The 27,123-nt window shown below is 41.7% G+C and overlaps 2 protein-coding genes across 2 annotated transcripts in view; one reads left to right on the top strand and one right to left on the bottom strand.

The window, feature by feature from the left end:
* SELENOP (selenoprotein P) overlaps positions 1 to 15,611 on the top strand; it is a 33,563-nt gene extending 17,952 nt beyond the window's left edge. The window contains exons 4-5 of the mRNA XM_030193093.1: positions 4,661 to 4,778; positions 13,458 to 15,611. Coding sequence (XP_030048953.1) covers positions 4,661 to 4,778; positions 13,458 to 13,718 — 379 coding nt within the window. The 3' untranslated portion in view covers positions 13,719 to 15,611. The remainder of the gene's footprint in view (positions 1 to 4,660; positions 4,779 to 13,457) is intronic.
* CCDC152 (coiled-coil domain containing 152) overlaps positions 14,431 to 27,123 on the bottom strand; it is a 152,397-nt gene continuing 139,704 nt past the window's right edge. The window contains exon 9 of the mRNA XM_030191930.1: positions 14,431 to 15,941. Coding sequence (XP_030047790.1) covers positions 15,819 to 15,941 — 123 coding nt within the window. The 3' untranslated portion in view covers positions 14,431 to 15,818. The remainder of the gene's footprint in view (positions 15,942 to 27,123) is intronic.

Raw genomic sequence — 27,123 nt, 5'->3', positions numbered from 1 at the left:
GGGACATTCCCAAATCAACCAATACAATTTGCAGCAACAGGCACAGAGCAGAAGCACAATTACAAAAACATTTTGTTCAAACTCTGGTGTCACATGAATGAATGAGAGAAACAAACTCCTCCATTACCAGACACTGAGAACTAACACAAAACCTTGCAAATAGATACTCAAACTGTACTAACCCCACCTACAAAATTCAGCCCTGCAAATATTCTAGAACCCCGGAATACCTCCAATTGGAAAAAGAACACACAAACACAGAATCTACATGTTAAAATAATCCTTCTCTGTGATTACAAAAGGAAAATACATGGCACCTAGTTAAAAAAAAAAAAAGAAAAAGAGGACAAGAGACTACAGATGAGAAACAAATACCTAGACAAAAATAGTAACATAGTAGATGACGGCAGAAAAAGACCTGCACGGTCCATCTAGTCTGCCCAACAAGATAAACTCATATGTGCTACTTCTTGTGTATACCTTACCTTGATTTGTATCTGCCATTTTCAGGACACAGACCATAAAAGTCTTGCCCAGAACTAGCCCCATTTTCAGGACACAGACCTTAGAAGTCTTGCCCAGAACTAGCCCCACCACCCAAACACCAGCCCCGCCTCTCAATCTCAGCTAAGCTTCTGAGGATCCATTCCTTCTGCACAGGATTCCTTTATGTTTATCCCACGCATGCTTGAATTCCGCTACTGTTTTCATCTCCACCACCTCCCGCGGGAGGGCATTCCAAGTGAAAAAGTACTTCCTGACATTTTTCTTGAGTCTGCCCCCCTTCACTCTCATATCATGTCCTCTCGTTCTACCGCCTTCCCATCTCCGGAAAAGATTTGTTTGCGGATTAATACCTTTCAAATATTTGAACGTCTGTATCATATCACCCCTGTTCCTCCTTTCCTCCAGGGAATACATGTTCAGGTCAGCAAGTCTCTCCTCATACGTCTTGGAACACAAATCCCATACCATTCTTGTAGCTTTTCTTTGCACCGCTTCCATTTTTTTTACATCCTTAGCAAGATACGGCCTCCAAAACTAAACACAATACTCCAGGTGGGGCCTCACCAATGACTTGTATAGGGGTATCAACACGTCCTTTCTTCTGCTGGCCACACCTCTCTGTATACAGCCTAGCAACCTTCTCACTACAGCCACCGCCTTGTCACACTGTTTCGTCGCCTTTAGATCCTCGGATACTATCACCCCAAGATCCCTCTCCCCCTCAGTACATATCAGACTCTCACCGCCTAACACATATGTCTCTCGAGGGTTTCTACTCCCTAGGTGCATCACTTTGCATTTCTTCGCATTGAATTTTAATTGCCAAACCTTAGACCATTCTTCTAGCTTCTGCAGATCTTTTTTCATGTTTTCCACTCCCTCCCGGGTGTCCACTCTGTTACAAATCTTAGTATCATCCGCAAATAGGCAAACTTTACCTTCTAACCCTTCGGCAATGTCACTCACAAATATATTGAACCGAATCGGCCCCAGCACCGATCCCTGAGGCACTCCACTACTCACCTTTGCCTCTTCCGAGCGAACTCCATTTACCACCACCCTCTGTCGTCTGTCTGTCAACCAGTTCCTAATCCAGTTCACCACTTCGGGACCTATCTTCAGCCCATCAAGTTTATTTAAGAGCCTCCTGTGGGGAACCGTGTCAAAAGCTTTGCTAAAATCAGTAGATTACGTCTATAGCATGTCGATGATTCAATTCTGCAGTTACCCAATCAAAGAATTCAATGAGATTCGTTTGGCACGATTTCCCTCTGGGAAAACCATGTTGTCTTGGATCTTGCAACTTATTGGTTTCCAGGAAATTCACTATCCTTTCTTTCAGCATCGCTTCCATTACTTTCCCAATAACCGAGGTGAGGCTTACTGGCCTGTAGTTTCCAGCTTCTTCCCTATCGCCACTTTTGTGAAGAGGGACCACATCCGCCATTCTCCAATCCCTCGGAACCTCTCCCGTCTCCAAGGATTTATTAAACAAATCTTTAAGAGGACCCGCCAGAACCTCTCTGAGCTCCCTCAATATTCTGGGGTGGATCCCGTCCGGTCCCATGGCTTTGTCCACCTTTAGCTTTCCAAGTTGTTGATACACTCTTCTGTGAATGGTGCTATATCCACTCCATTCTCAAATGTACTTTTGCCAGTCCCTCGCGGTCTTTCTCCAGGATTTTCTTCAGTGAAAACAGAACAAAAGTATCTATTTAGCAAATTGGCTTTTTCTTCACCATTATCTACATAGCGGTTCGCTGTATCTTTTAGCCTCACAATTCCCTTTTTAGTCATTCTCCTTTCACTAATATACCTGAAGAAATTTGTCACCCCTCCTTACATTTCTAGCCATGACACTGCAGATGCGCCCATGTGTTAAACTTAATGTCGTAAGTTTAAAATGTTAGCTAAAAAGAACTCATTACATTATGGTATGTCATCGCTCCACTGTGGAAGAGGCGATCAGAAAGATGGTCTTGGATGGGTCTATGTACTGAACTATACCATTATTAAACAATTGCAGACAGGAAAGGTGGAAAGTGGCCAATGTAACACCAATTCTTAAAAAGGGTTCCAGGGATGATTCAGGAAACTACAGGCCAGTAAGCCTGATGCCAGTGTAGGGCAAAATGGTAGAAACTATAATAAAGATCACAATTACTGAACACATAGACAAATATGGTTTAATGGGACAGAGTCAATACAGATTCATTCAAGGGAAGTCTTGCCTCACCAGTTTGCTACATTGTTCTAGATTTTTACTTTAACCTCAGTGGTGTTTCATCCATATCTGACAACTGGAGTGTATGACAAAACACATATGGCTGTCTTATCATCAGCTGGACTTTTAGACTTTTCTAGTAGAAGGTCTCTATTTTGAAACTATTTTATAAGACGTCTGTATCGCATTTTCAGGATCCTCTATGTAAAGGACGATCTTTCAAATCACTTGATTGATTTTTGAAATCCTCATTCACAAGAACGATATTTCATTGAAAGCAATATCACCTGTATTTCAGATTATGTTATATATTTAATTATTTGTCTATGTCCCAAGATTTATGTGGGACAAACGACCCGTGCATTGAAGGTACGCTTGGGGGAACACAAGAGCTGTCACAAACATAAAAGAAAAGCTCCCATTGTAGAACATTGCTTGATGGAAGGACATATATTTTTTTCTTTACACACATGTGCAATAGAGCAGATACGAGCGATTAAGGAAGAGTTGCTATTACGTGAAACATTTTGGATACTTAAACTGCAAATGGAAGAACCCATGGGTTTAAATGCTAGAATAGATTGGGGAAATGTAATGTGAAAGAATTGTTTGTGGCCCAATTTCCAGTTATGACATTTGTGGAGTCAATATGTGAAGGCGTCTTGGAGCCATATTTTTTGGGGTCAGGCAATAATCTAAGAAAGTAACACTGCTTTAAGCTAGCAAGTGCTAATTTTACTTTAATCATGAGTTATTTAGTCATTTTTTTTTGTTGGACACATTCAATTTCACTGTTTTTGTGTTGATTTTCAGTCACTTTTGTGTGATTTTCACAATTTGAGTTTTGAGACACAACACATACCTTGACACAGCCTTTGGTAAAAGTTTGGCCACAGTCGGTTTGTGTTGCAAGAGAAAGCAGAAATTAAGTTTAATAGTTATTTACACATCACGTTTTTGTTTTTAATATCCATGAAAACTGGTTCTAGCAGAGCTTTAACAGAATTATTTCAAGGTTTTTTTTTTTTTGCCTGTGAAGTAACATCACCCTGTTTATTCCTACCAAATTTCTTCTGAAACACAGAAGTGGAGGAAGGGTTCTGAGGCTTTTCCCATTATTTAAGTACTCTGCTGAACATATTATGATAGTAGAAAATACTATGCGCTTGTTTTGAGAAAGAAGGGTAGACAAAAGTGAAATGATTTCTCTCTCTCCCTCTGATTTAATTAATACTCAAAAGTAAATAAAAAATATTCATCAAGACAGCTATAAACCAAAATATCCAGCTATTCTCTTGTAAGTTTTTATTTTGACTGAGTAGCCATGTTTAGCTTTATATGTAGTGATCACTGCTAGGTAACATCATTTTGGGCTCAGCATTTGGAGGGTTCTCTAATACCTCCTGCCAGTAAAGATAGCCAGGACATCTAAAATGATAAGTTCACATTCTGGAGGGACATGTTGGAGGCTCTAGAGTTGGCTTTGGGGGGTGGGGGGAAGGACTTGATTAGGCTGCCATGGAAGGAGCTCTTGAATCTTTGGAGGGGATCAGAATAAAAATGACTGCCATAAAGGGGTTCTTTTGACAGTTGATAGGGAGAATTGTGCTTCTTAAGGGTTTCTTACCTTTGGACCTAGAGCATGGGAATGAGGGATGTTGGGATATGCAAGAGAGTGGGCCTTGCAGATTGGAAGGGTTAGGTTGGCTTGGCCAGTGTTAGAAGCAACATACTGGGCTAGATGGACTTTTGGTCTGATGCTGTATGGCAATTTTTATGCTTAATGCAAATTAAGATTTTATTCATTTGGTAAATTAAAATAATCTGGTTACATTAGATTTTAGGATTTTCCTTACCCTGAAGTTTCAAGTGTTTAATTTTGTTTAGTATTAATTTCTTAACATTTTTTTTAAATCATTTTTTGTTTAGGTGTGGCCGTCTAGTGTATCATCTTGGTCTGCCCTACACCTATCTGACGTTTCCATATGTAAAGGATTCTATTGGGATTGCATACTGTGAAAGTAAATGTGGGAACTGCTCTTACACGGTATTTCATTTCTTTACCATTTTGATTTTTTGGTGTTACTTACCTCTTTGTTTTTTTAACATCCAGGGGAAATTTTACTAGGAACAGTATTCATTTTCTATAGATTCAATTCAAGCCATTACACTTCTGGTTCTCCTTTCTTCCCCTGGTCATCACTACATTCATCCTCATCAGATTGAAAAACATGGAGTAGAATTTTAGAAAGGATGTATGTGGACAGAACCGCTAGAATAGGATCTGCCCACATACTGTACAGCTTGTTCTAAAAGAGGGGGGAAATGAACTTTTATGCATGTATGTGCATTATAAACCTTAATTCTAGAAACATAGATGTATAAATTAATAATGGAACAAAACAAGAACATGAAATCTCTGTGATAATATATAAATGTTTAGGTTATGAACTGGCAACACAAAATGTTGATGTGCTGGAACATAAATGTTTTTGTCAGTCATTAAAAAAAACAGCTCTCATATAGCCCCAATATCCCTTGTTAGTTTGCTTTTTTTTTTTTTTTGGGGGGGGGGGAGATTAATGAGGTGATCCTTCCTAATCTCTCCAGTGAAGTTCTACTCAACAGGAGCATTTTCCTGATATCTACTTGTCCTGGGTAATGGGTCTACATCCCGATGTCCATCTCTTTGGAAAAGGAGTATAATATCTATGTCTTGGATCTGCTGTAAATTCACATCACAACATGCCCAGACCATGCCCCTTTGCCATATGGACATCCTTTAAACCTTTATATCCCAACTTTGTAAAACTGGGATTTAGACATTCACGCATGATAAATGTCTAAGTGCCAGATTCTTTGCAGACAGGCATGGCAAATGCAGGCACACTTTATGGTGATGTCATCCAATATTGCCAAGGTCTCCAGAACCCTCCTCCAGATGATTACTATCAGCTTTCAGTTTAGTTTATCCAGCGGCAAGGTCAGACACAGTCCTCCTTCCTCCCCCCTCACAGAGTTATTTTCTCTGTCAGTTTTAACCCACAAGCCCCATGTAAGCCGCATTGAGCCTGCCATGAGTGGGAAAGCGCGGGGTACAAATGTAACAAAAAAAACCCAACAACTTAATTTCAACTTGCCATCTTTACTTTGGCTTTCATTTTGTGAGCTCTTGCTGTCCCTCATGATTCAGAAACAGATAATAAATTCAGCCTCTTCCCTCCCTCCCCCCCCCCCCCCCCACCACAATTGCCCAGGTCTTGATTTGGATTCATTGGTCTTTGTTGAGTCCTTGGAAAGTTTCCCTTTTAGGACCAGCAGCACATATTAAAGCTTAGTTCCCTCTTCAATGAAACTGCAGCTCTACCCTTCTATTTCAGAGCTCACCACCCTTATTCCACCTGAGCTCAGGGAAATAATTGTTAGTCAAGTCTTCTCTAAGAAAGAAAGATAAGTAAACATACTTCTCACAGGGATTTGGTTCCCTGATGCACTCCAACAGTAAGTCTATTTCCAGTCTTAGAAGCATGATAAAATAAAGTTGGTTCTATATCATCTTATTCTGAGGTAAGAAAATGGCACAACACTTCTGCTTCATCCACACATTAGATTCTATATATGATGCTGAAAAAAAAATACCTTTCTCAAATTAGTAGAACGGATGCACTTGTGCAGTCAATAAGGCACTATTCTGAGTAGGGAAGTCTCATAGGTTGCGGGGGTTTAATTATGGTCTCTTGCATACCCCTCTTTCGCGACAGTTGTAATCATTGACTTACCCTACCACCGTCCTCTTTGTCTTTTTTAATCTTTTCTATTTTTCATATGCTAACACCAAAGGTATGACTGTTCTTAATGCTGCATACTCATCAGGAGCTTCTTACTTAACAATCTATCTGACAAGGCTGTAAGTTTATTTATGAAAAAGCTTCACTTGACTTGATCCTTGAAGTGCGGAACTCTCTCTGACTTCCCTATTCAGAATAGTGCCTTATTGACTGCACAAGTGCATCCGTTCTACTAATTTGAGAAAGATATTTCTACCCAGTTGTAGTAGGAGCCATTGTAAGTTGAGAGAAAAAAAAAAGTACGCACTAAGTGCTATTGTAAAACAAAATTACAGAGCACATCCAAGGACATGGATTACTACTACTACTACAATTACTGAGACCAAGTCAGCACGGCTTTTGTGTGGGGAAATCTTGCCTGACCAATTTACTTCAATTCTTTGAAGGAGTAAACAAACATGTGGACAAAGGGGAACCGGTTGATATTGTGTATCTGGATTTTCAAAAGGCGTTTGACAAGGTACCTCATGAAAGGCTACAGAGGAAATTGGAGGGTCATGGGATAGGAGGAAAAGTCCTATTGTGGATTAAAAACTGGTTGAAGGATAGGAAACAGACAGTGGGGTTAAATGGGCAGCATTCACAATGGAGAAGGGTAGTTAGTGGGGTTCCTCAGGGGTCTGTGCTAGGACCGCTGCCTTTTAAAATATTTATAAATGATTTAGAGATGGAAGTAACTAGCGAGGTAATTAAATTTGCTGATGACACAAAGCTATTCAAAGTCGTTAACTCGCGACAGGATTGTGAAAAATTACAGAAGGACCTTACGAGACTGGGCAGCTAAATGGCAGATGACGTTTAATATGAGCAAGTGTAAGGTGATGCATGTGGGAAAAAAGAACCCGAATTATAGCTACGTCATGCAAGGTTCCACGTTAGGAGTTACGGACCAAGAAAGGGATCTGGGTGTCGTCATCGATAATACACTGAAACCTTCTGCTCAGTGTGCTGCTGCGGCTCGGAAAGTGAATAGAATGTTGATTATTATTAGGAAAGGTATGGAAAACAGGTGTGAGGATGTTATAATGCCGTTGTATGGCTCCATGGTGCAACCGCACCTTGAGTATTGTGTTCAATTCTGGTCGCCGCATCTCAAGAAAGATATAGTAGAATTGGAAAAGGTGCAGCAAAGGGCAACTAAAATGATAGCGGGGATGGGACTTCCCTATGAAGAAAGACTAAGGAGGTTAGGGCTTTTCAGCTTGGAGACGGCTTAGGGGAGACATGATAGAGGTATATAAAATAATGAGTGGAGTGGAACAGGTGGATGTGAAGCATCTGTTCATGCTTTCCAAAAATACTAGGACTAGGGGGTATGCAATGAAACTACAGTGTAGTAAATTTAAAACAAATCGGAGAAGAGTTTTCTTCACCCAATGCATAATTAAACTCTGGAATTTGTTGCCGGAGAACGTGGTGAAGGCGGTTAGCTTGGCAGAGTTTAAAAAGGGGTTAGACGGTTTCCTAAAGGACAAATCCATAAACCACTAAATGGGAAAAATCCACAATTCCAGGAATAACATGTATAGAATGTTTGTACGTTTGGGAAGTTTGCCAGGTGCCCTTGGCCTGGATTGGCCACTGTCGTGGACAGGATGCTGGGCTCGATGGACCCTTGGTCTTTTCCCAGTGTGGCATTACTTATGTACTTATGAGCTGGCCACTGTTTTTAGAATAGCGCCTTTTAGGTGCGAGAATTTATACCAACAGATCCACACACTAGAATTTACACGCACATCATTATATGCCTAGCAAGATGTGCTCATAAATTCTAATTGCTGCCAATTAGTGTTTATAGTTGATTAGCATTCACTTTATCAGCAGTAATTTGTTATTAAATTGTGCACACCCAATTTCCTGCATGCAATTTTGAGCACCATATATAGAATCTGGGGGATTCTACATCACCCCCTAAGCTGATAAAGAGAAATGAGGTGATCTCAGGGGTGCCTCTGCTCTTTCTTCACTCTTCTGCTTCAGGAGTGGCTCTTCAGCCAGAGTTACTTCAATTGCTTTCAAAAATTTGTTCAAGATACAGCTGCCCTCTTAGAGACAGAGGACTCTGCCTTCCAACCCTGTTCCCTCTACTCAACCCATATCCGGTTGTGCACAACCAGATTCAGACCCTCCTCCCCAGTATTTTCTAGAAGTAATTGGTCAACTCATTGTTACTCATCTCTCTCTTGGGAACTTGCAGGCTATGCCTTAAGCTTTCAATGTTCTAATAACTGGGACCTCATTCCAACAGAGAATTCTTTCATCTTTCCTCAAGCACCGCCACTGACTCAGGATCTCTCCGCTTCAGATGAGCAGACATACCCTAAATATCTGTACAAGCTTTTGCTTTCACTCATGCACCAAGTAATTAGAAGGACTTTCATACCATTTTTAAATCTTGTGGTGCCCTGAAGGAGGTCATTGCTTTACCAATGCATCAAATTCTTCAAGATCTTCAGTTATCAGTGTGGAAGATCTTTCTCAGGTTATCTCAAGATGCCTTGACCTTAAATACAAAGTCCTTCTGGCCCCTGGAAATAGCCATCTTCAATTTCCTCATCTCACAGTAGTATCAGAAGCAGCTTTCAAAAAAGCCAAGTACTCAAAAACGAATGCCCAGGCTCCTCCAGGTGGAGACCACAGACTCTTGCATGAGATCTGCAAAAAGGTATTCCAAAGTTCTATGTCAATTTTCAGGATCACCAGCTTTAGATTTTACATTATCAGCATGCCTTCAGAAATTTGCAGACAACTCCTTTATCTTCTAGTTCTCAGCAGGAATAGCTGCACCTAGACCTTCAGGACTTATCAAGTCCGTCTACAATTTTCAGCTATAGAAATATTTGGCTAAAATCCTCAGAACAGATCTTATGATCATATAGTAGAAGCTACCTGTTTAGGTGATAATGTTTAGGGACAGATTAAGATGCACTTTCACATATTGAGGAGTACAGTTCCATAGTAAAGGAGCTCTCTGTCTCTCAATATTATACAAAATATTTGGCTGTAGTAGCTGCATACCATCACAGGCAGGGTCATTATGTCTTTCCCTATCTAAACTGGTTGATTTCAGTTTCAACAGAATTATAGGTTTGCTGTATTCTTCAGCAAATTGTCAGTCTCCTTTCCAACATCTAGGTTTCCTAATCAATGAACAGAAACACACTCAAATACACACACAGTCCTTACTCTTCATTGGTACACAGCTCAGGCATGAGACTTCATGTCAAAGAACAGAGCATTCACCATTTTTTCTCTTTCTCTACAATTCAGCTGAGCTTCTTGAGCAATTGCACACAATATTTTATGGCTACTAGGTCACATGATGGCTACAGTCTATGTACTTCCCTTGGCCAGATTGTATATCTGGCATCTCAAGAATCACTGAAATCAACATCAAATCCTCCTTGTGAGAATTCCCATTGTGCTGGATATCTCCACTTTGCAACGTTCTAGACTATCTACTTCATCTTTCTAATTCTGGACTGAGAACTACATTTATTTGCATTCACCTGTCAGTTATTGCTGCTTATTACTCGCCCATTGATGGCAAATCCATTTCTCTTCATCCTAGTGTATCTAAATTTATAAAGGGTATCATCAATGTATGCCCACCTCTAAAGTCTCCCCTACCTGCTTGAGACCTCAATATAATTCTCACTAGACTCATGTTTTCATTTTTTGAACCTCTAGGCCTTGCCTCTCTCAAGCACCTGTCTTGGAAAATGATTTTTCTTGTGGCCATCGCTTCTGCCTTTAGAGTGAGTTATACATCCTTGTTCACTATCCACCTTTCATTCAGAGTTTTTACTAGTTTCCTTTCCACCTCCTCATTCTTCAGACTTGCATCAAATTCTGCATTCCTTGAACTGTAGAGCTTGATTCTTAACTATTTTGCAGACCATGAAAAACATCAGGAAATCAGTTATTTGTCACCTTCAGTCCTGGCAATCTAGACAACCCGTTTCAAAGAGAACTCTCTCAGCCTGCGTCACAAATTGTATTTCTTTTATGTTATGACCAATCAGGGCCTGCAACTGCGTGGGGACACAGGGGCCCATCAGCTGAGAGCTAAATCAGCTTCCACTGCTTTTTCAAGAACCTCTTTTCAGGAGATTTTCAAAGCAGCAACTTGGGCATCTATGCATACTTTTCCCACATTATTGCCTGGATCAGCCTGCAGCCCAAGATATAGCTTTTGGTCACACTGATTTACAGGATCTTTTTTGCACAATAAAGCAAAGATACTTACCTGTAGCAGGCATTCTCTGAGGACAACACGCCATTCATTCTCATATGTGGGTGATGTCATCCATATATGGAGCTTGAAAAAGCTAATACAGCGTTAAGAGCATGTGCAGCTTCGCCACTGCACGTGAGTGCCTTCCTAACTACCACAAAAGCGCAGGAGCAGCAGTAGTACAATAACATAGAATGGAAACAACTCCAAGGGGAGGTGGAAGGGTATGTAAGAATGATTGGCCTGCTGTCCTCAGAGAATACCTGCTACAGGTATATTCAAATTCTCTGAGGAAAAGCAGGTCACATTCCTCACATGTGGGAATTCCCAGCTATCAGGCTCACTGAAGACCACCATAGGTCAGTTAAACATCGTTATGACAAGGACAAAATAGTAATTAACCTGAAACTATATACAACTGTGTGAGTGTGGCCTGGAACAGAACAAAATGGGCCTAGGAGGGTGGAGTTGGATTCTAGACCCCTAACAAATTCTGCAGAACTGCCTCTTCAAACCAACTATTGCTTCAGTTAACCTGCTCAAGGCAGTTGTGATATGTGAATGTGTGGATTGAAAACTATGTTGCAACCTTTCACATTTTTCCTATGGAGGTTGACTGCAAGTGGGCTACTGATACCACCATGGCTCTGACATTAAAAGCCTTGACATAACCCTCATGAGTCAGCCCAGCCTGGGCATGTGAATGAAATGCAATCTGCCAGCCAATTGCAAATTGTGCGTTTCCAGATGACAACCCCCCATCCTGCTGGGATCAAAAGAAACAAAAAGGTGGGTGGACTGTCTGTAGGGCCTAGTCCACGCCAAGTAAAAGGCTAATGCTCGCGTGCAGTCCAAGGTGTGCAGTGCGCTGTCAACCGTATGCGCATGAGGTTTAGGAATGAATGTTGGAAGAACGATAGTTCTCTCCATAGACTCCCGAGCACCATCCTGACGTGCTCTTCACCAACCAATCATCCAGGTAGGGAATGCATGGAATCCCAGTCAGCATAGTGACGCTGTGACTACTGCAAGACAATTAGTGAAAACCCTGGGAGCTGATACGAGGCCAAACGGCAACATGTAGTACTGAAAATGATGTGTCCCCAGGAGAAATTGAAGATACTTCCTGTGGCCTGGAATAAGTCCAGAGAGCGTAGCTAATTATTTTCCTGAAGCATGGGGAGAAGGGTGCCCAGGGAAACCATCCTGAACTTTTATTTGACCAGGAATTTGTTCAGGCCCCTTAGGTCTAGGATGGAATGCATCCCCCATTTTCTTCGGCACAACAAAGTACCTGGAATAGAATCCCTTCCTTTCTTCCTATAAAGGAAGAGAGAGGGAAATTTTTCTGTAGAAAATAAAACAAAAATTGGGGCAAAAAAAACTCTAAAGGGAAGGCACAAAATGCTCAAAAATAGACTCAGCATCAGACACTGTGAGGAACGCAGGACAATGTGTTCTCTCTTCACAGTGGATGAAGAGCGATTGCTGGTCCCACATTCTTGCCATGGGCAGGAAGGCACTCATGTATGCGTGGTGGGGCCACTGCGCATGCTCATAAAGCTGTATTAGGTTTTTCAAAATGCACACCGAGCAACGTGGATGGCATCACTTACATGTGAGAATATGGCTTGCTTGTCCTCAGAATACTTGTTTTTCCTCTATCCCTTTGTGGGTCATCATCACCAGATCAGCTATTTGGCTCTTAGCTCTGAATTCATCATAAAGTGTGCTTGCATTCGCCCTGCTTGTCTACAGAGAAAGCAAAGTTGCTTATCTGTAACATGGGGTCTCCGTTGACAGCAAGGAAATGCAGTCACACTTTCCTATCCCTCCTACCCCCTCCCCCAAAAAAGATAAGAGATACATAAGCAAATAAACATGAAATGTAGAACCATAAGGACATCAGAATTGGACATGAAGTAATTCTTTTACATTTCATCATTCTCCTTCTATATTGTAGCTACAAGACAACTGAAAGCTGATAGGTTGTCTGATCCAAAGCAGAACTCTTGCGCAGCTGCTCTAACAAAAAAGGGAAAAAAAAAAAAAAGCTGACAGCTATCAGAAGAAGGCTCTGGGTACCTTGGCAACATTGGATGAGGTCAACAAATAGTATTCTGCATTTGGAGAACCCGTTACCGATAAGCAACTTCGCTTTATGGATGTCTAAAACCTAAATAGCGCTTCTAAAATAAGCACCTTATATATTTTCTTTGTATACTATACCTTCATGAAAATTCCAGCATGGAACAGACATATTGTTAGTTTCAACATTTTGTCCCGAAACCCCTGAAGGAATGACTATTTTCCTTGTTTGATGAGCATCAAAACAGTTTTGACATATTCACAGGCTTTTGTCATCATTTAGCTGATTTCTTTTAGAATTTTTTTTGTTATGAATATTTGTTCCATTTATTAGATTGAGTGAATGTTGCAGCATTTCGTAAAATGAAGTCATCATTTACTTTATTTATAGGCAATCAAATCAAACATATTAAAAGTCTGAGCAATTAGATGACATTCAGCAATTTACAAATTATATGTGACATATCAATGAAACTGTATTCTTAAATAAAGTCCACTACTTTATTATCCTAGTATCATGTTTTAACTGTATTAATATTGTTTGCATTTTTAGACACCAGTTGTGGAAGACACATGCCAAAAGGCACAAGAAGAATCAACCAACACACACAATCAATCAGCTATTCCAAGTGAGCACCGGGGACATGGACATCAGCACCACAACAAGAACCAAACTGTCAAATCACATACTCATAGAAATCACCGTAATAGGGTGACAGGTCACAACAAGCACAGGCATACAGGTAGCCAAGAGGTTGTAGAAACTGTTCCACAAAGAGAAATAGAGGAAATTTATATACATAGGAGACGTTGAAAGAAAGTAAAGAGCTGAAAGAAACTATTCCTTTGAGATTGGCAAGAGATATTGGGATTAGCTACCTCTAGCTGATGCTGACACTGACGGCACTTGTCATTTGAGGAATCAGAAAATGCAGTTGCTTGACAGTGTAATGGTATGCTTCCATCCTCTTGAAAGTGACATGAGCAGCTGTCTGAGAATGTAACTGAAACTTGACAGTGACGTTCATTTGCAGCTGCCTGACGTTCACAAATCTCAGGCCAACCTAATGAAGAGCTGCCTACAGAAACAGAGGACCCTGCTGGCTGAAAGTGACCAAAAGTGAATGGCACTTGACAATGACAGGACTTACAGTAAACTTTTAAATCTAAGAAAATTTGTTTTAATCTGGCCAGGATTTAGTGCACATGCACTCAATTTTCATACGTAATACATGCAATCTCTGATGCGAATTAAGAGATTTCATAATTTCTACACCAAAAAGGTAGAGCAATCTGATATTTTAGAAAAAATCAGCAAAGATATTTTGTTGAACTAATTCCTGTCAACAATTGAGTGTTTCCCTCACCATTCACAACAGATAATTGCAATTGTGTTTTTCTAGTTTACCCTAAAGTGTTCTTTGCATCAATGATGGCAGAAGCATAAACTATAACCTAGGGGCTTCTGTTTGATATTTTGCAATGCAGAACAGGTGGATACTAGAGATGACAACCACTTTTTATTGATTACTATCTTAGAAAAGTAAAGTGCATAAACATTTTGTAATATCTAGAATTAGTTCAACATCAAGTATTCATAGTATTAGCATATAGCAATTTGTGTTCAATGCTGATATATAACAGCATTGTCAGGTAAAACATTAACCCCCTGTTTACTAAGTCGCAAATAGTGGCTGCTGTGCGCTAATGCCAACACAGCACATTCACTTTGAATGAGCTATGTCAACATTGCCATGTGGCTTAGTAAACAGGGGGTAAGTTGAAAAGATCCATGGTGCACTAGAAAACCAATCCTCTTCTACATTCAACCATACAGCTTAAAACCAAAATGGACAACCAAATTTTCTCTGACTGCAGCTTAGTTCTCATAAAGCTGCAACAGTGACTTCAAAGACAACTTGTGAACAACCTTTGAAGTCAAAATGTTTTGAGTTCTCCTTTCACATTCATCTGCTTTGGTTGGTTGTCTAGTTAGCTTATTTGTACACATAAGGAAAAGGAATGGTTTTAGAGTGTAAACAGGCTCTATTAGTTTTGAATATCCTTTTTCTTTGAATCAAACTGTACATTTCTCTTATAGTTAGTGAACTAAAACAAGATTCTGTACAACTATTTTACTAAAATATTTGTCTTTCTGTGTATAATACACCATAGACTGGATTATAGTGGCCATTCCTCTGTTTTGCTAATGCTTGTTTCCTCTTGTTGATGTATGTTTCTTCTTGTTATTGCCTTACTTCTTTGATTCTTCTTCCCCAGAAGGCATGTCAAAATGGTTTTGGGAACCACTGCTGACAGAGCCAGAAGGTGGCCAGCAAGGGTCACTACAGAAGTAGTAGCCATCTTCCTTTCCTCCTTTGGCCTGGATACACCACGTCTATGATTAGACTAGAATTTTCTAAACCAAGTACTTAGTTTTTGAGAGTCTTAGTTTTTCTTTCTTTTGAGGTTTGAAACTAAATAATAAAAGTTGTTCTGTTTGAAGGAAAGAAAAGAATATACTGATGGGTTGCTCTGAAAGCATATGCCATATTCAATGAAGGTTTATAGGCAAAGTAATTCCTACAAAACCTGAATATTTTATAAGGTAAATGTAAATGGACATGGAGGTAATGAAAGTCACATACAGATGGTATATGTACGAAATAAGCATGAAACAAATTACAATAAAAATGACAAAGACTGATTCTTGCTTGTTACCCCCCCCCCCCCTCTTTTTGAAAGCTATGGAGTCATTTTCAGCAACACTGAATATACACATTACATGGTGACTGCCATCACAGTGAATGCATAGTTCCATTTGAAAACTGACCTCTACATTTTTTATACAGCTATGCAAATTTATGATGCCATAGATTCAATAACAAGAGTACAGAAGCCACATGGACCATCCTCAAAATCGTTTGCGTTTCAGGTGGGAACCCTGCTCATTTCTGAGTTGCTGCTCTAAATCTCTAATGGTGCGACGGAGAATTTCAATTTCCTTGTTTTTTTCCTCTTGCAAATGCTGAAGCTTCTACATCAAAAGGAATACCACTTGCATTAGTTAAAAGTTAGAAAACATATTATATAGATACATTATTTTTAGGCTAAGTATACTTTAAAATTGTAGAAGGTACAAAATAGCACATTCTTACAGTGGCGTACCAAGGGGGGGGGAGGGGCGGTCCGCCCCGGGTGCACGCCGCTGGGGGGGGGGGGGCCGTGGCGCGCGCCTGTTGCCCTGTCTCCGAGTTCGCAATTCCCATGTGTTCACTGCTCCCTCTGAGTCTGCCCCGGAACAGGTTACTTCCTGTTCCGGGGCAGACTCAGAAGGAGCAGTGAACACATGCGAATTGCGAACTCGGAGACAGGGCAACAGGGCCACGCCGCGGCACCCCCCCCAGCGGCGTGCACCCGGGGGGGGGGGGGGGCGCATCGCCAATCCGCCCTGGGTGTCAGCCAGCGTCGGAACGCCACTGCATTCTTAGTGACAGAAAGACATAACTCTACAGTGGAGTACTCTGAAGGGAGCCAAGTCCACTTTACTAGCAAAATAAAAAGCATCATTCAGCTAGAAATTTGCTAGGAGAAAGCAGAATGATTATAGTCAGATTTTACTCATTTTCCATGCAATAACAAATTTACCTCAGCCAGTAAAATTAATGTGCTGCAGGGCCATCTGGAAGCGCCTTACTAAATAAGAGATGGAAAATTCCCTGGCACCAGGATGCCTAAAGATCTGTATCTTGGGAGTCAGGCATTATAACTGGTCAAAACCTGGGAAGACACACAGACTCTGCAGATGGCGCAAACCCAAGCATAGCTGTTAGGACCTGGGTTGCTCTCTGCTGCAAGGTCACATAAGTAAGTAAAGAGAAACTAAAAAGGGAGAGAGAATTGAAGGGGGATAATAAATGCTGTAGGAAAAGGAGGGAAGACAGTGAAGAGGAGAAAAATAGTTTTAGGGAAAAGAATAGTGGTTACAAGGAGGGAACAACAGGAAAACGCTGGATGAAAAGGAGACTAAAGACAAGTCAAAATAAAAAAAAAGCAAAGGAATTTAAAGATCACTAAAAGTAGCAAAATAGTCATAAAAACAAACTACATAAAACAGCAAAACAATTCAAAAAGCTATCACCATGAAGTGGCTCACATGGATTTGCTTAGCCCTCTTGAGCACATTGGGCGGCAACCTACCAGATAACTTAATGCCTAATCATATCCTGTAATCTATAATCAATCTAGAAAACCCTGTACTAAGAAACACCCTAATTGTAATGTCAGATACCTGCTAGACAATGCCAAAATATACCGTCAGAATACTACTATGGTTACGGACTAGAACAAAATGGCTAACATTCGATGGCCTAAAAAACCTCGCTACCTTTTGCAATTAACCATGCAACTCTCCCCTTTGGAACACAAGTCTCAATTCACTCCTGCCCCAACCAGCTATATCAACGCTAGATCTGTGGGGAACAAGGCTCTCTTACTAGGGATCTGCTATAATCTTCAGATCTGGTCTTTCAGTTTATTTCAGAAACATGGCTGACAGAAGTCGATAGTCTTGACACTGCCCCACATCTATCCACCCGATTATGGTATTCTTCATTTTCCATGACAGGGTGAAAAAAGGAGGCAGACTTGCTCTTATCTTTAAGAGTTTTTTTTTCCATGTGTTTTTAGTTCTGGGGTTTTCCCAGAACTGGAATACATGCTATGCAAATTCTGTGATGATTCAAATGAGGCGATTTCAAATCGCCCTACTCCTCATTTAGTGTCCTCTGGGAGCTTGGTCCAAGGTAGAACCACTACTTGTAGAGATTACTTCCTCTGCCATGTCACAATTCTCAAGGATTATTTTCCAGGGAGACTTAAACCTATACTTGGAAAATGATGCAGACACCAATGTCCACAACTTCAAATTATTCCTGAAGGACTGCGAAATAACTACATTCTCCGAGGGTACAACTCATGAAAAAGGACATATGTTAGACTTCATGACATCCTATCCTAATAGCTTGATTAGTTCATTCAAATGGAAGCCAGTACCATGGTCTGACCATTTTCAACTGGATTTCACCATTGATATTTGTATGTCAAGCTTAACCAGACACAAGTCATCCAAACTCATATCCACCAGAGGTAAAATCAACGAGGCCACTTTCTGGTCTGAGCTAACAGATTCCCTCACTACTGCATCTCCTATACATGGTTCGATCAAATCCTGCAGGGACACCAAGATGAAAGCCATACTAAACAAAATTGCTTCATTTACCACTAAAAAGGTCAAGATATCCAGAAATCTGCAATGGTTTACAGAGGAACTATCCATCCTAAAAAAGAAATGTCGATGCCTCGAAAAGCAATGAGAAAGAACAAAGATACTACTGATAAATCCAAATGGAAATCAGCTTTCCGACACTACAAAAAGAAGGTAGCTGACTCAAAATGCCAATATTATATAGCAGCCCTAACAGGTCAAGACGATCTTGACAACAAAAACTTTTCTCCTTAGTTAAAACACTAGTTTCCACTAATAAGGATGAACATTAACAGAAGACATGTCCCACTGCCCAAGACCTTGCAGATCATTTTGCCAATAAGATCCTCCAAATTAGGTCTGAACTATCTAAGGCTACTCCAACAGATGGATATAGCCCAATCCGTAGTTCAGCCTTAATCACCTCAAATCTGACCAAAACTGAGAATCTTTTCAACCACTAACAGGAAAGGACTGGAAAACAAAAATGAGGATGTTATAATGCCTTTGTATCGCTCCATGGTGCGACCGTACCTCGAATACTGTGTTCAATTCTGGTCGCCGCATCTCAAAAAAGATATAGTGGAATTAGAAAAGGTGCAGAGAAGGGCAACGAAAATGATAAAGGGGATGGGACGACTTCCCTATGAGGAAAGGCTAAAGCGGCTAGGGCTCTTCAGCTTGGAGAAAAGGTGGCTGAGGGGAGATATGATAGAGGTCTATAAAATAATGAGTGGAGTTGAACGAGTAGATGTGAAGCTTCTGCTCACGCTTTCCAAAAATACTAGGACTAGGGGGCATGCGATGAAGCTACAATGTAGTAAATTTTAAACGAATCGGAGAAAATGTTTCTTCACTCAATGTGTAATTAAACTCTGGAATTCGTTGCCAGAGAATGTCGTAAAGGTGGTTAGCTTAGCAGAGTTTTAAAAAGGTTTGGGCGGCTTCCTAAAGGAAAAGTCCATAGACCGTTATTAAATGGACTTGGGGAAAATCCACTATTTCTGGGATAAGCAGTATAAAATGTTTTGCACTTTTTTGGGATCTTGCCGGGTATTTGTGACCTGGATTGGCCACTGTTGGAAACAGGATGCTGGGCTCGATGGACCTTTGGTCTTTCCCAGTATGGCAATATTTATGTACTTATGTAGATGTAAGATCAATACTGCTGAAATGCTCCCAAGCCAACTGCTCCCTGAATCAGTGCCCAAAACACCTACTCAAATCCAAGTAAACTGGTTACTCGATGATCTCAATGAGCTATTAAAAACTGGCTCTCTTCCTCTTGATTATGGGCAAAATTGTTCTCATTCCACTACTCAAGGGATCTAGACGTAATATCACCTGCAAATTACTGTCCAGTGGCAAGCACACCCCTTTTTACTAAAGCATTAGAAACCTACATTAGTGAACAACACTTTTTATCTGGAAAACATTTCTACTTTACACTGGTTACAATTTGGCTTCAAATCGTCACATAGTACGGAAAACATTACTGCTAGTTCTAACTACATATGTCAAACAATACAAATGCAAAGGCGACCAAGTAATTCTTCTCCAATTCGAAATATCAGCGGCATTCGATGCAGTTGACCACACATTGCTACTCGAACGCCTGGATCAGATAGGAATAACAGGGACTGTGATCAACAGCATCAAATAAAGATTCAACTCAAGTCTGTAGCAAATGGTATGACTGCTGTTAGCACCTGGGCCCTGACTAATAAACTGAAACTGAATGCGCAAAAAACCAAGGTCCTGTGTTTCCGAAATCAGGGAGTTGAGGTCCCATGATCAATATCTTTGTCCAATGATCAAAGCTTTACAGTCAAATCTGAAACAAGAGTATTAGGGGTCTGCTTGATTCTTCACTCACTTTCTCTTTCCATAGTAATCAGCTATGGAAGAAAACACTATTCAAAATGAGACAGCTATGTCTAGTCAGACAATTGTTCGATCAAAAAGCCTTTGCACTACAAGTCCAAATGTTAGTCCTACCTCACTTGGATTACTGTAATGTTCTATTTCTTGGTATTAAGTGTCAATATCAGAAAAAAACCCCTGTAAATCGTACAGAATACAGCTGCAATACTAATATACAGATTGAACAGATATACAGTGCACTCCATTTAAGTGCACGTCGGATAAGTGCATGCTCTGTTTAACTGAATGTCGTACTTTGGTCCCGTTTTTGGCACCATCAATTTCTATGGGGACAAACTTCGGTTTAGCGCACCACTGATAAGTGCAAGTTTCGCTTATATGCATGGTTCAAGACCGCTCCTCTGCAGGAAAGACTCTGCATAAGCGCACACAAGGAATATGGAAGCCGATTGGCGAGTGACAACCAACGAGATTTCAAATTTACCACCCCTTTAACTGCCACAGGCAGAATAAGCGAAAGAATGTTGTTAGCGCGTACACTGGGGTCGTCGTTGTTGTTGTAGCGGAACTGTAAGACTTTAACACTAGCTGAATGAATAGAAGTTCTTAAAAAATTAGAAAACAAAGTCAAGCATCTATTGCTAAAGAATATGGTGTCAATCCCAGTCAAATTTCACGTGTCTTGAAGCAGAAAGATCAGCTTCTGGAAGACTGGCAAAACAATACAAATCCACAACGGAAACAAAAATGGGCGGGAAAAGCTGAGGAGGTAGAAGATGCTCTTCTTCGGTGGTTTTTTCAAGTCAGGAGCACACAGTTTCCTGTCAGTGGTCCACTGCTTATGGAGAAAGCTAACCAGCTAGCTGAAAGTCTTGGACTAACTGAATTCAAAGCCACTGTTGGATGGTTGGAAAGATGGAAGGAGAGGAACAGCATAAAATTCAAGAAACAGCATGGTGAGAAACAAGACGCTGATGACTTTGGTGCTGAAAAGTGGGTTGTTTCAGTTCTTCCTACCATCTTGAACGAGTTTGCACCTCGTGACATTTTCAATGCTGACGAAAACGGTCTCTACTGGCGAGCGATTCCTGATGGAACACTTGCATTCAAACATGCCAAAACTACTGCAGGTAAAACGTCGAAGGAGCGACTGACGATCCTCCTTTGCTGCAATATGGATGGGAGTGAGAAGTTGGAACCCCTCGTCATTGGAAAAAGCAAACAGCCCCGTTGCTTCAAGAAAGTTAAGCGACTTCCTGTGTCATGCGAGGCTAACGCAAATTCATGGATGACTGGGGAAATTTGGAAGCAGTGGCTAAAGAAGTTAGACACTAGACTGTGGGCACAAAAGCGTCAGATTTTGCTGCTTTGTGATAATTGTGCTGCACACAGGGATGATGTCAGGCTGTCTAACGTCAAGGTGGTCTTCCTGCCACCAAACACTACCTCTCTGATCCAACCTATGGATCAGGGCATAATAGTCAATTTAAAACAACATTATCGGGCTCTTGTGCTACGTTGTCTGATGAGCGTTATGGATGACCAGACTGGCAAGGATAAACGTGCTGTTGAACTGGCTCGTAATCTATCACTGTTGGATTCCCTACATATGCAGAAAGAAGCCTGGAATCATGGTACACAGGCAACCATTGTGAACTGCTACAAGCGGGCAAGCTTTGTTAAGGATGTGGAGAGGGACGAAACAAATGCAGCTGTTGCAAATGCGTCAGATGAATAGGTTATTGACATCCCAGCCAGTGTTACTGAAGAGGAGTTTCATTGCTATGTAGCTGTTGCTTATGATCTACAAACAGCTGACAACGGCTGATGATGAAACAGAGGATGAAATGAGCAGCGAGGCACATGCTGACAAAATTCAACAACCTCCTCCTGTCACTTTTGTAAGAGCGCTGGAGAGTCTCAACACCATGTGGGCCTATCTTGAGGCCACTGGATGTCAGTGCTATGACAGTTTTTACCGTCTGGCAGACGTAGTCTATGGAACTCACAGACCCAATAGTGTACAGAGGACTATAACTGATTACTTCAAGTAAGCCTAACGTCAGTTAACAGAGACTGTATACTGTATATATAATAATAAACAGTACTGTACATATGTTTATCAGATGTCAAGCTTCTTTGGGTCACAACGGTTAAGTGCACGCTCCGGTTAACTGCATGCATTTCTTTGGTCCCAGACCCTTGCACTTAAGCGGATTGCACTGTACTAGTGTTTCAGCTCATCTAAACAAACTGCACTGGCTTTCCATAGCAGAAAGACTCAGGTTGAAAGCTGCTTGTTTAGTTTTTCAAATCTTACAGGGCTTCACCACTGAACTGCTTAGACCGCTTCGCTATATCTGGTCCAGCCTAACAGACTGAAACAACAACTAATGCTAGCATCACCATTTCAAAAGACAATTCGAAATCAGAAGATTTTCAGCTCTCTATTCCCCATACTTGGGAGTCAAAATATGGAACTCTCTACCTATTTCCATCAGAACACAAAGCAGGTACCTCAACTTCAGGAACAGGCTAAAAACCTTTCTCTTCCGAAAGACTGTTTCATAACAGTCCAGCACGACTTCTACCTTCTAGTATCATCCATTATCCTTCCCTTAATGTTTTTAGTCTCATGCATTACACCAATGGTCTCTAATGTTTCTCATACCTCACACTAACACTATCTGCTTTTGTCTCACCTAGAATGTAAACCGCACTGAACCCTGGAAAGGGGATATTAGCAGTATACAAGAATTGAATTGAATAGGCAAATAATTCTTTAGTTACTACATTTTTGGCTGGCCCCTAATTTATGTGCTTGGTAAGTGAACTATTGTGAGCCTATTAATATGAAATGGGGTAATACAGAGAGAATCTACACAAATATATACTGGGGGTTCTCCTGTAGGGTCCAGCTTCTAGGTAGTGTGAAATTACAAGGAGGAAAAAGCCTCAAGAAGCTCCCAGCTAAATTAAGCTTCAGGAGCAGGGCTGCTTCATCATTGGCACAAAAAAACCTCCTTGTCTAATTAAACAACACGTATAAAAGTCCTCAAAAATACCTTTTCACTACTATATCATGGGTTTATGAACAGTATTGCTGTATTCAAAAAGTACTTAGCTTGTGTGGTTCTTCCTCTCCTTTCTCAAAAAGCAGACCGTGGCCATGATTTTTAAATTGAATGCTTTAATCCCTGTGGGTTTAAATGCGAAGGTTGAATGGTGTCATATTTTCTAGCACAATGTTCCTTTAAGAGTGTGTGGTGATTGGATGCTGTCTTTTGGAGCGTCTGACATCAACTCTTTAAAGGGTCGCTGTTTTTTCTGACTTGTTGTCTTCCTTTTCCGTCAAGAGAGGGACGGAGTTCTCATAATGTGCAGTTTGAAGTTTGACAATTGTGAGCTTATCTCGATATCGCATATATCTGATTTTGTGCTTCTTTTTACTTTTGATAGATTTTTGACAATTAGACCCTGATGCAGGCAAACGAAACGCTGGCCACCATAGGTCATGAAAAGGGACATTAATTAGATATGATTTCTTTCTGTGATGCTACTTCTTCTATTTCTAATATTAGTATAGCAGATATTAATTGGGAGCAAACCTTATGGTCAGATCATTTTCTCAGCCCATCTGCTGAACTTCTAGGGGTAAACTGACCCAGTTAATTTTGGGGATCTATTTTCCTCACAATGGTCAGATAATAACTCTATAGAGTTAGTTGGAAACTGGATGAGGATTGGTTCTGGCATTTTAGATGTGACAGTACCACTTCACTCAAAAATGAGATATCTACAACATAGTTTGAACATCATGAACTCATGGGCTAACGCATTCCAACTAAAACTCAACACAGAAAAAACACATTGTCTCACCATCTCATCCCAACACAACACATACAAACCCACAAACATAAATATCCCAGGCTACACCTATCACAGACAGCCTGAAAATTCTCGGAGTAACAATAGACCGGAACCTCTCACTAGAGAACCAAGCAAAATCGACCATAAAGAAAATGTTTCACGCAATGTGGAAACTCAAACGTATGAAACCATTCTTCCCAAGGGAAATATTCCATAACTTGACACAATCAATGGTACTAAGCCATGCAGACTAGCGCAATGGCATCTACGCGGGCTGCAAAGAACAAATAATAAAGAAGCTTCAGACCGCCCAAAACACAGCAGCCAGGCTTATATTTTGAAAAACTCGTTTCGAAAGTGCCAAACCCCTTAGAGAAAAACTACACTGGCTCCCAATCAAAGAACGTACTACCTTCAAAATCTGCACCCTGGTCCACAAAATTATCTACGGAGAAACCACGGGATACATGACAAATCTCACAGACCTGCCATCCAGAAACTCAACAAGCTCCTCACAAACATACCTGAATCTTCAGTACCCAAGCATCCAGCTTTCCCTACCTAAGCGCACAACTATGGAACGCACTGCCAAAATTAGTAAAAACAACGTACAACCACCTGCACTTTCGGAAAGAACTAAAAACAAACCTGTTTACGAAAGCATATCCTACAGACCCAACATAAAAGCCTGAACACCTGCAACACAACCAAAACAAAGATCGAAATGGACTCAACCCAACTTCTTCCCTCCTTCCTAAGTCCCCCTACTTCTACCATACATAAGTACATAAGCACTGCCACGCTGGGAAAAGACCAAAGGTCCATCAAGCCCAGCACTCCGTCTCCGACAGCGGCCAATCTAGGCCCCAAGAACCTGGCAAAATCCCAAAATTTAATAACGATCAATGGACTTTTCCTTCAGGAATCTGTCCAGACCCCCTTTAAACTCAGCAAGGCCAGCTGCCGTCACTACCTTCTCCGGCAATGAGTCCCAGAGTCTAACCACGCGCTGAGTAAAGAAAAACGTTCTCCAATTTGTTTTAAACCTACCACATTCTAATTTCATCTTGTGTCCTCTAGTTCTATTATTGTTAGAAAGCGTAAACAAACGCTTCAAATCTGTCCGCTCTAGCCCACTCAAAATTTTGTAGACCTGTATCATATCACCCCTCAGCCGCCTTTTCTCCAGGCTAAAGAGTCCTAGCCTTCTTAACCTCTCCTCATAAGGTAGTCATCCCATCCCTTTTATCACTTTTGTCGCCCTTCTCTGCACCTTCTCCAATTCCTTTATATCTTTTTTGAGATGAGGCGACCAGAACTGAACACAATACTCCAGGTGCGGTCACACCATGGCGCCATATAGCGAATGCTACATACCTGTAGAAGGTATTCTCCGAGGACAGCAGGCTGATTGTTCTCACTGATGGGTGACGTCCACGGCAGCCCCTCCAATCGGAAACTTCACTAGCAAAGTCCTTTGCTAGCCCTCGCGCGCCCGCGCGCACCGCGCATGCGCGGCCGTCTTCCCGCCCGAAACCGGCTCGAGCCGGCCAGTCCAGTATGTAGCAAGACAATACACTTCAAGGGAAGACACAACTCCAAAGGGGAGGCGGGCGGGTTGGTGAGAACAATCAGCCTGCTGTCCTCGGAGAATACCTTCTACAGGTATGTAGCATTCGCTTTCTCCGAGGACAAGCAGGCTGCTTGTTCTCACTGATGGGGTATCCCTAGCCCCCAGGCTCACTCAAAACAACAACATTGGTCAATTGGGCCTCGCAACGGCGAGGACATAACTGAGATTGACCTAAAAAATTTACCAACTAACTGAGAGTGCAGCCTGGAACAGAACAAACAGGGCCCTCGGGGGGTGGAGTTGGATCCTAAAGCCCAAACAGGTTCTGAAGAACTGACTGCCCGAACCGACTGTCGCGTCGGGTATCCTGCTGCAGGCAGTAATGAGATGTGAATGTGTGGACAGATGACCACGTCGCAGCTTTGCAAATTTCTTCAATGGAGGCTGACTTCAAGTGGGCTACCGACGCAGCCATGGCTCTGACATTATGAGCCGTGACATGACCCTCAAGAGCCAGCCCCGCCTGGGCGTAAGTGAAGGAAATGCAATCTGCTAGCCAATTGGATATGGTGCGTTTCCCTACAGCCACTCCCTCCTATTGGGGTCAAAAGAAACAAACAATTGGGCGGACTGTCTGGTGGGCTGTGTCCGCTCCAGGTAGAAGGCCAATGCTCTCTTGCAGTCCAATGTGTGCAGCTGACGTTCAGCAGGGCAGGAATGAGGACGGGGAAAGAATGTTGGCAAGACAATTGACTGGTTCAGATGGAACTCCGACACGACCTTTGGCAGAAACTTAGGGTGAGTGCGGAGGACTACTCTGTTGTGATGAAATTTGGTGTAAGGGGCCTGGGCTACCAGGGCCTGAAGCTCACTGACTCTACGAGCCGAAGTAACTGCCACCAAGAAAATGACCTTCCAGGTCAAGTACTTCGGATGGCAGGAATTCAGTGGCTCAAAAGGAGGTTTCATCAGCTGGGTGAGAACGACATTGAGATCCCATGACACTGTAGGAGGCTTGACAGGGGGCTTTGACAAAAGCAAACCTCTCATGAAGCGAACAACTAAAGGCTGTCCTGAGATCGGCTTACCTTCCACTTGGTAATGGTATGCACTGATTGCACTAAGGTGAACCCTTACGGAGTTGGTCTTCAGACCAGACTCAGACAAGTGCAGAAGGTATTCAAGCAGGGTCTGTGTAGGACAAGAGCGAGGATCTAGGGCCTTGCTGTCACACCAGACGGCAAACCTCCTCCAATGAAAGAAGTAACTTCTCTTAGTGGAGTCTTTCCTGGAAGCAAGCAAGATGCGGGAGACACCCTCCGTCAGACCCAAAGAGGCAAAGTCTACGCCCTCAACATCCAGGCCGTGAGAGCCAGGGACCGGAGGTTGGGATGCAGAAGAGCCCCTTCGTCCTGCGTGATGAGGGTCGGAAAACACTCCAATCTCCACGGTTCTTCGGAGGATAACTCCAGAAGAAGAGGGAACCAGATCTGACGCGGCCAAAAAGGAGCAATCAGGATCATGGTGCCTCGGTCTTGCTTGAGTTTCAACAAAGTCTTCCCCACCAGAGGAATGGGAGGATAAGCATACAGCAGGCCCTCCCCCCAATCGAGGAGGAAGGCATCC

Source organism: Microcaecilia unicolor, chromosome 2, assembly GCF_901765095.1.
Source record: "Microcaecilia unicolor chromosome 2, aMicUni1.1, whole genome shotgun sequence".
In the NCBI taxonomy this organism is placed as follows: Eukaryota; Metazoa; Chordata; class Amphibia; order Gymnophiona; family Siphonopidae; genus Microcaecilia; species Microcaecilia unicolor.
Note: the sequence above shows the minus strand (reverse complement) of the source record. Positions and strands in the feature narration are given on the sequence as shown.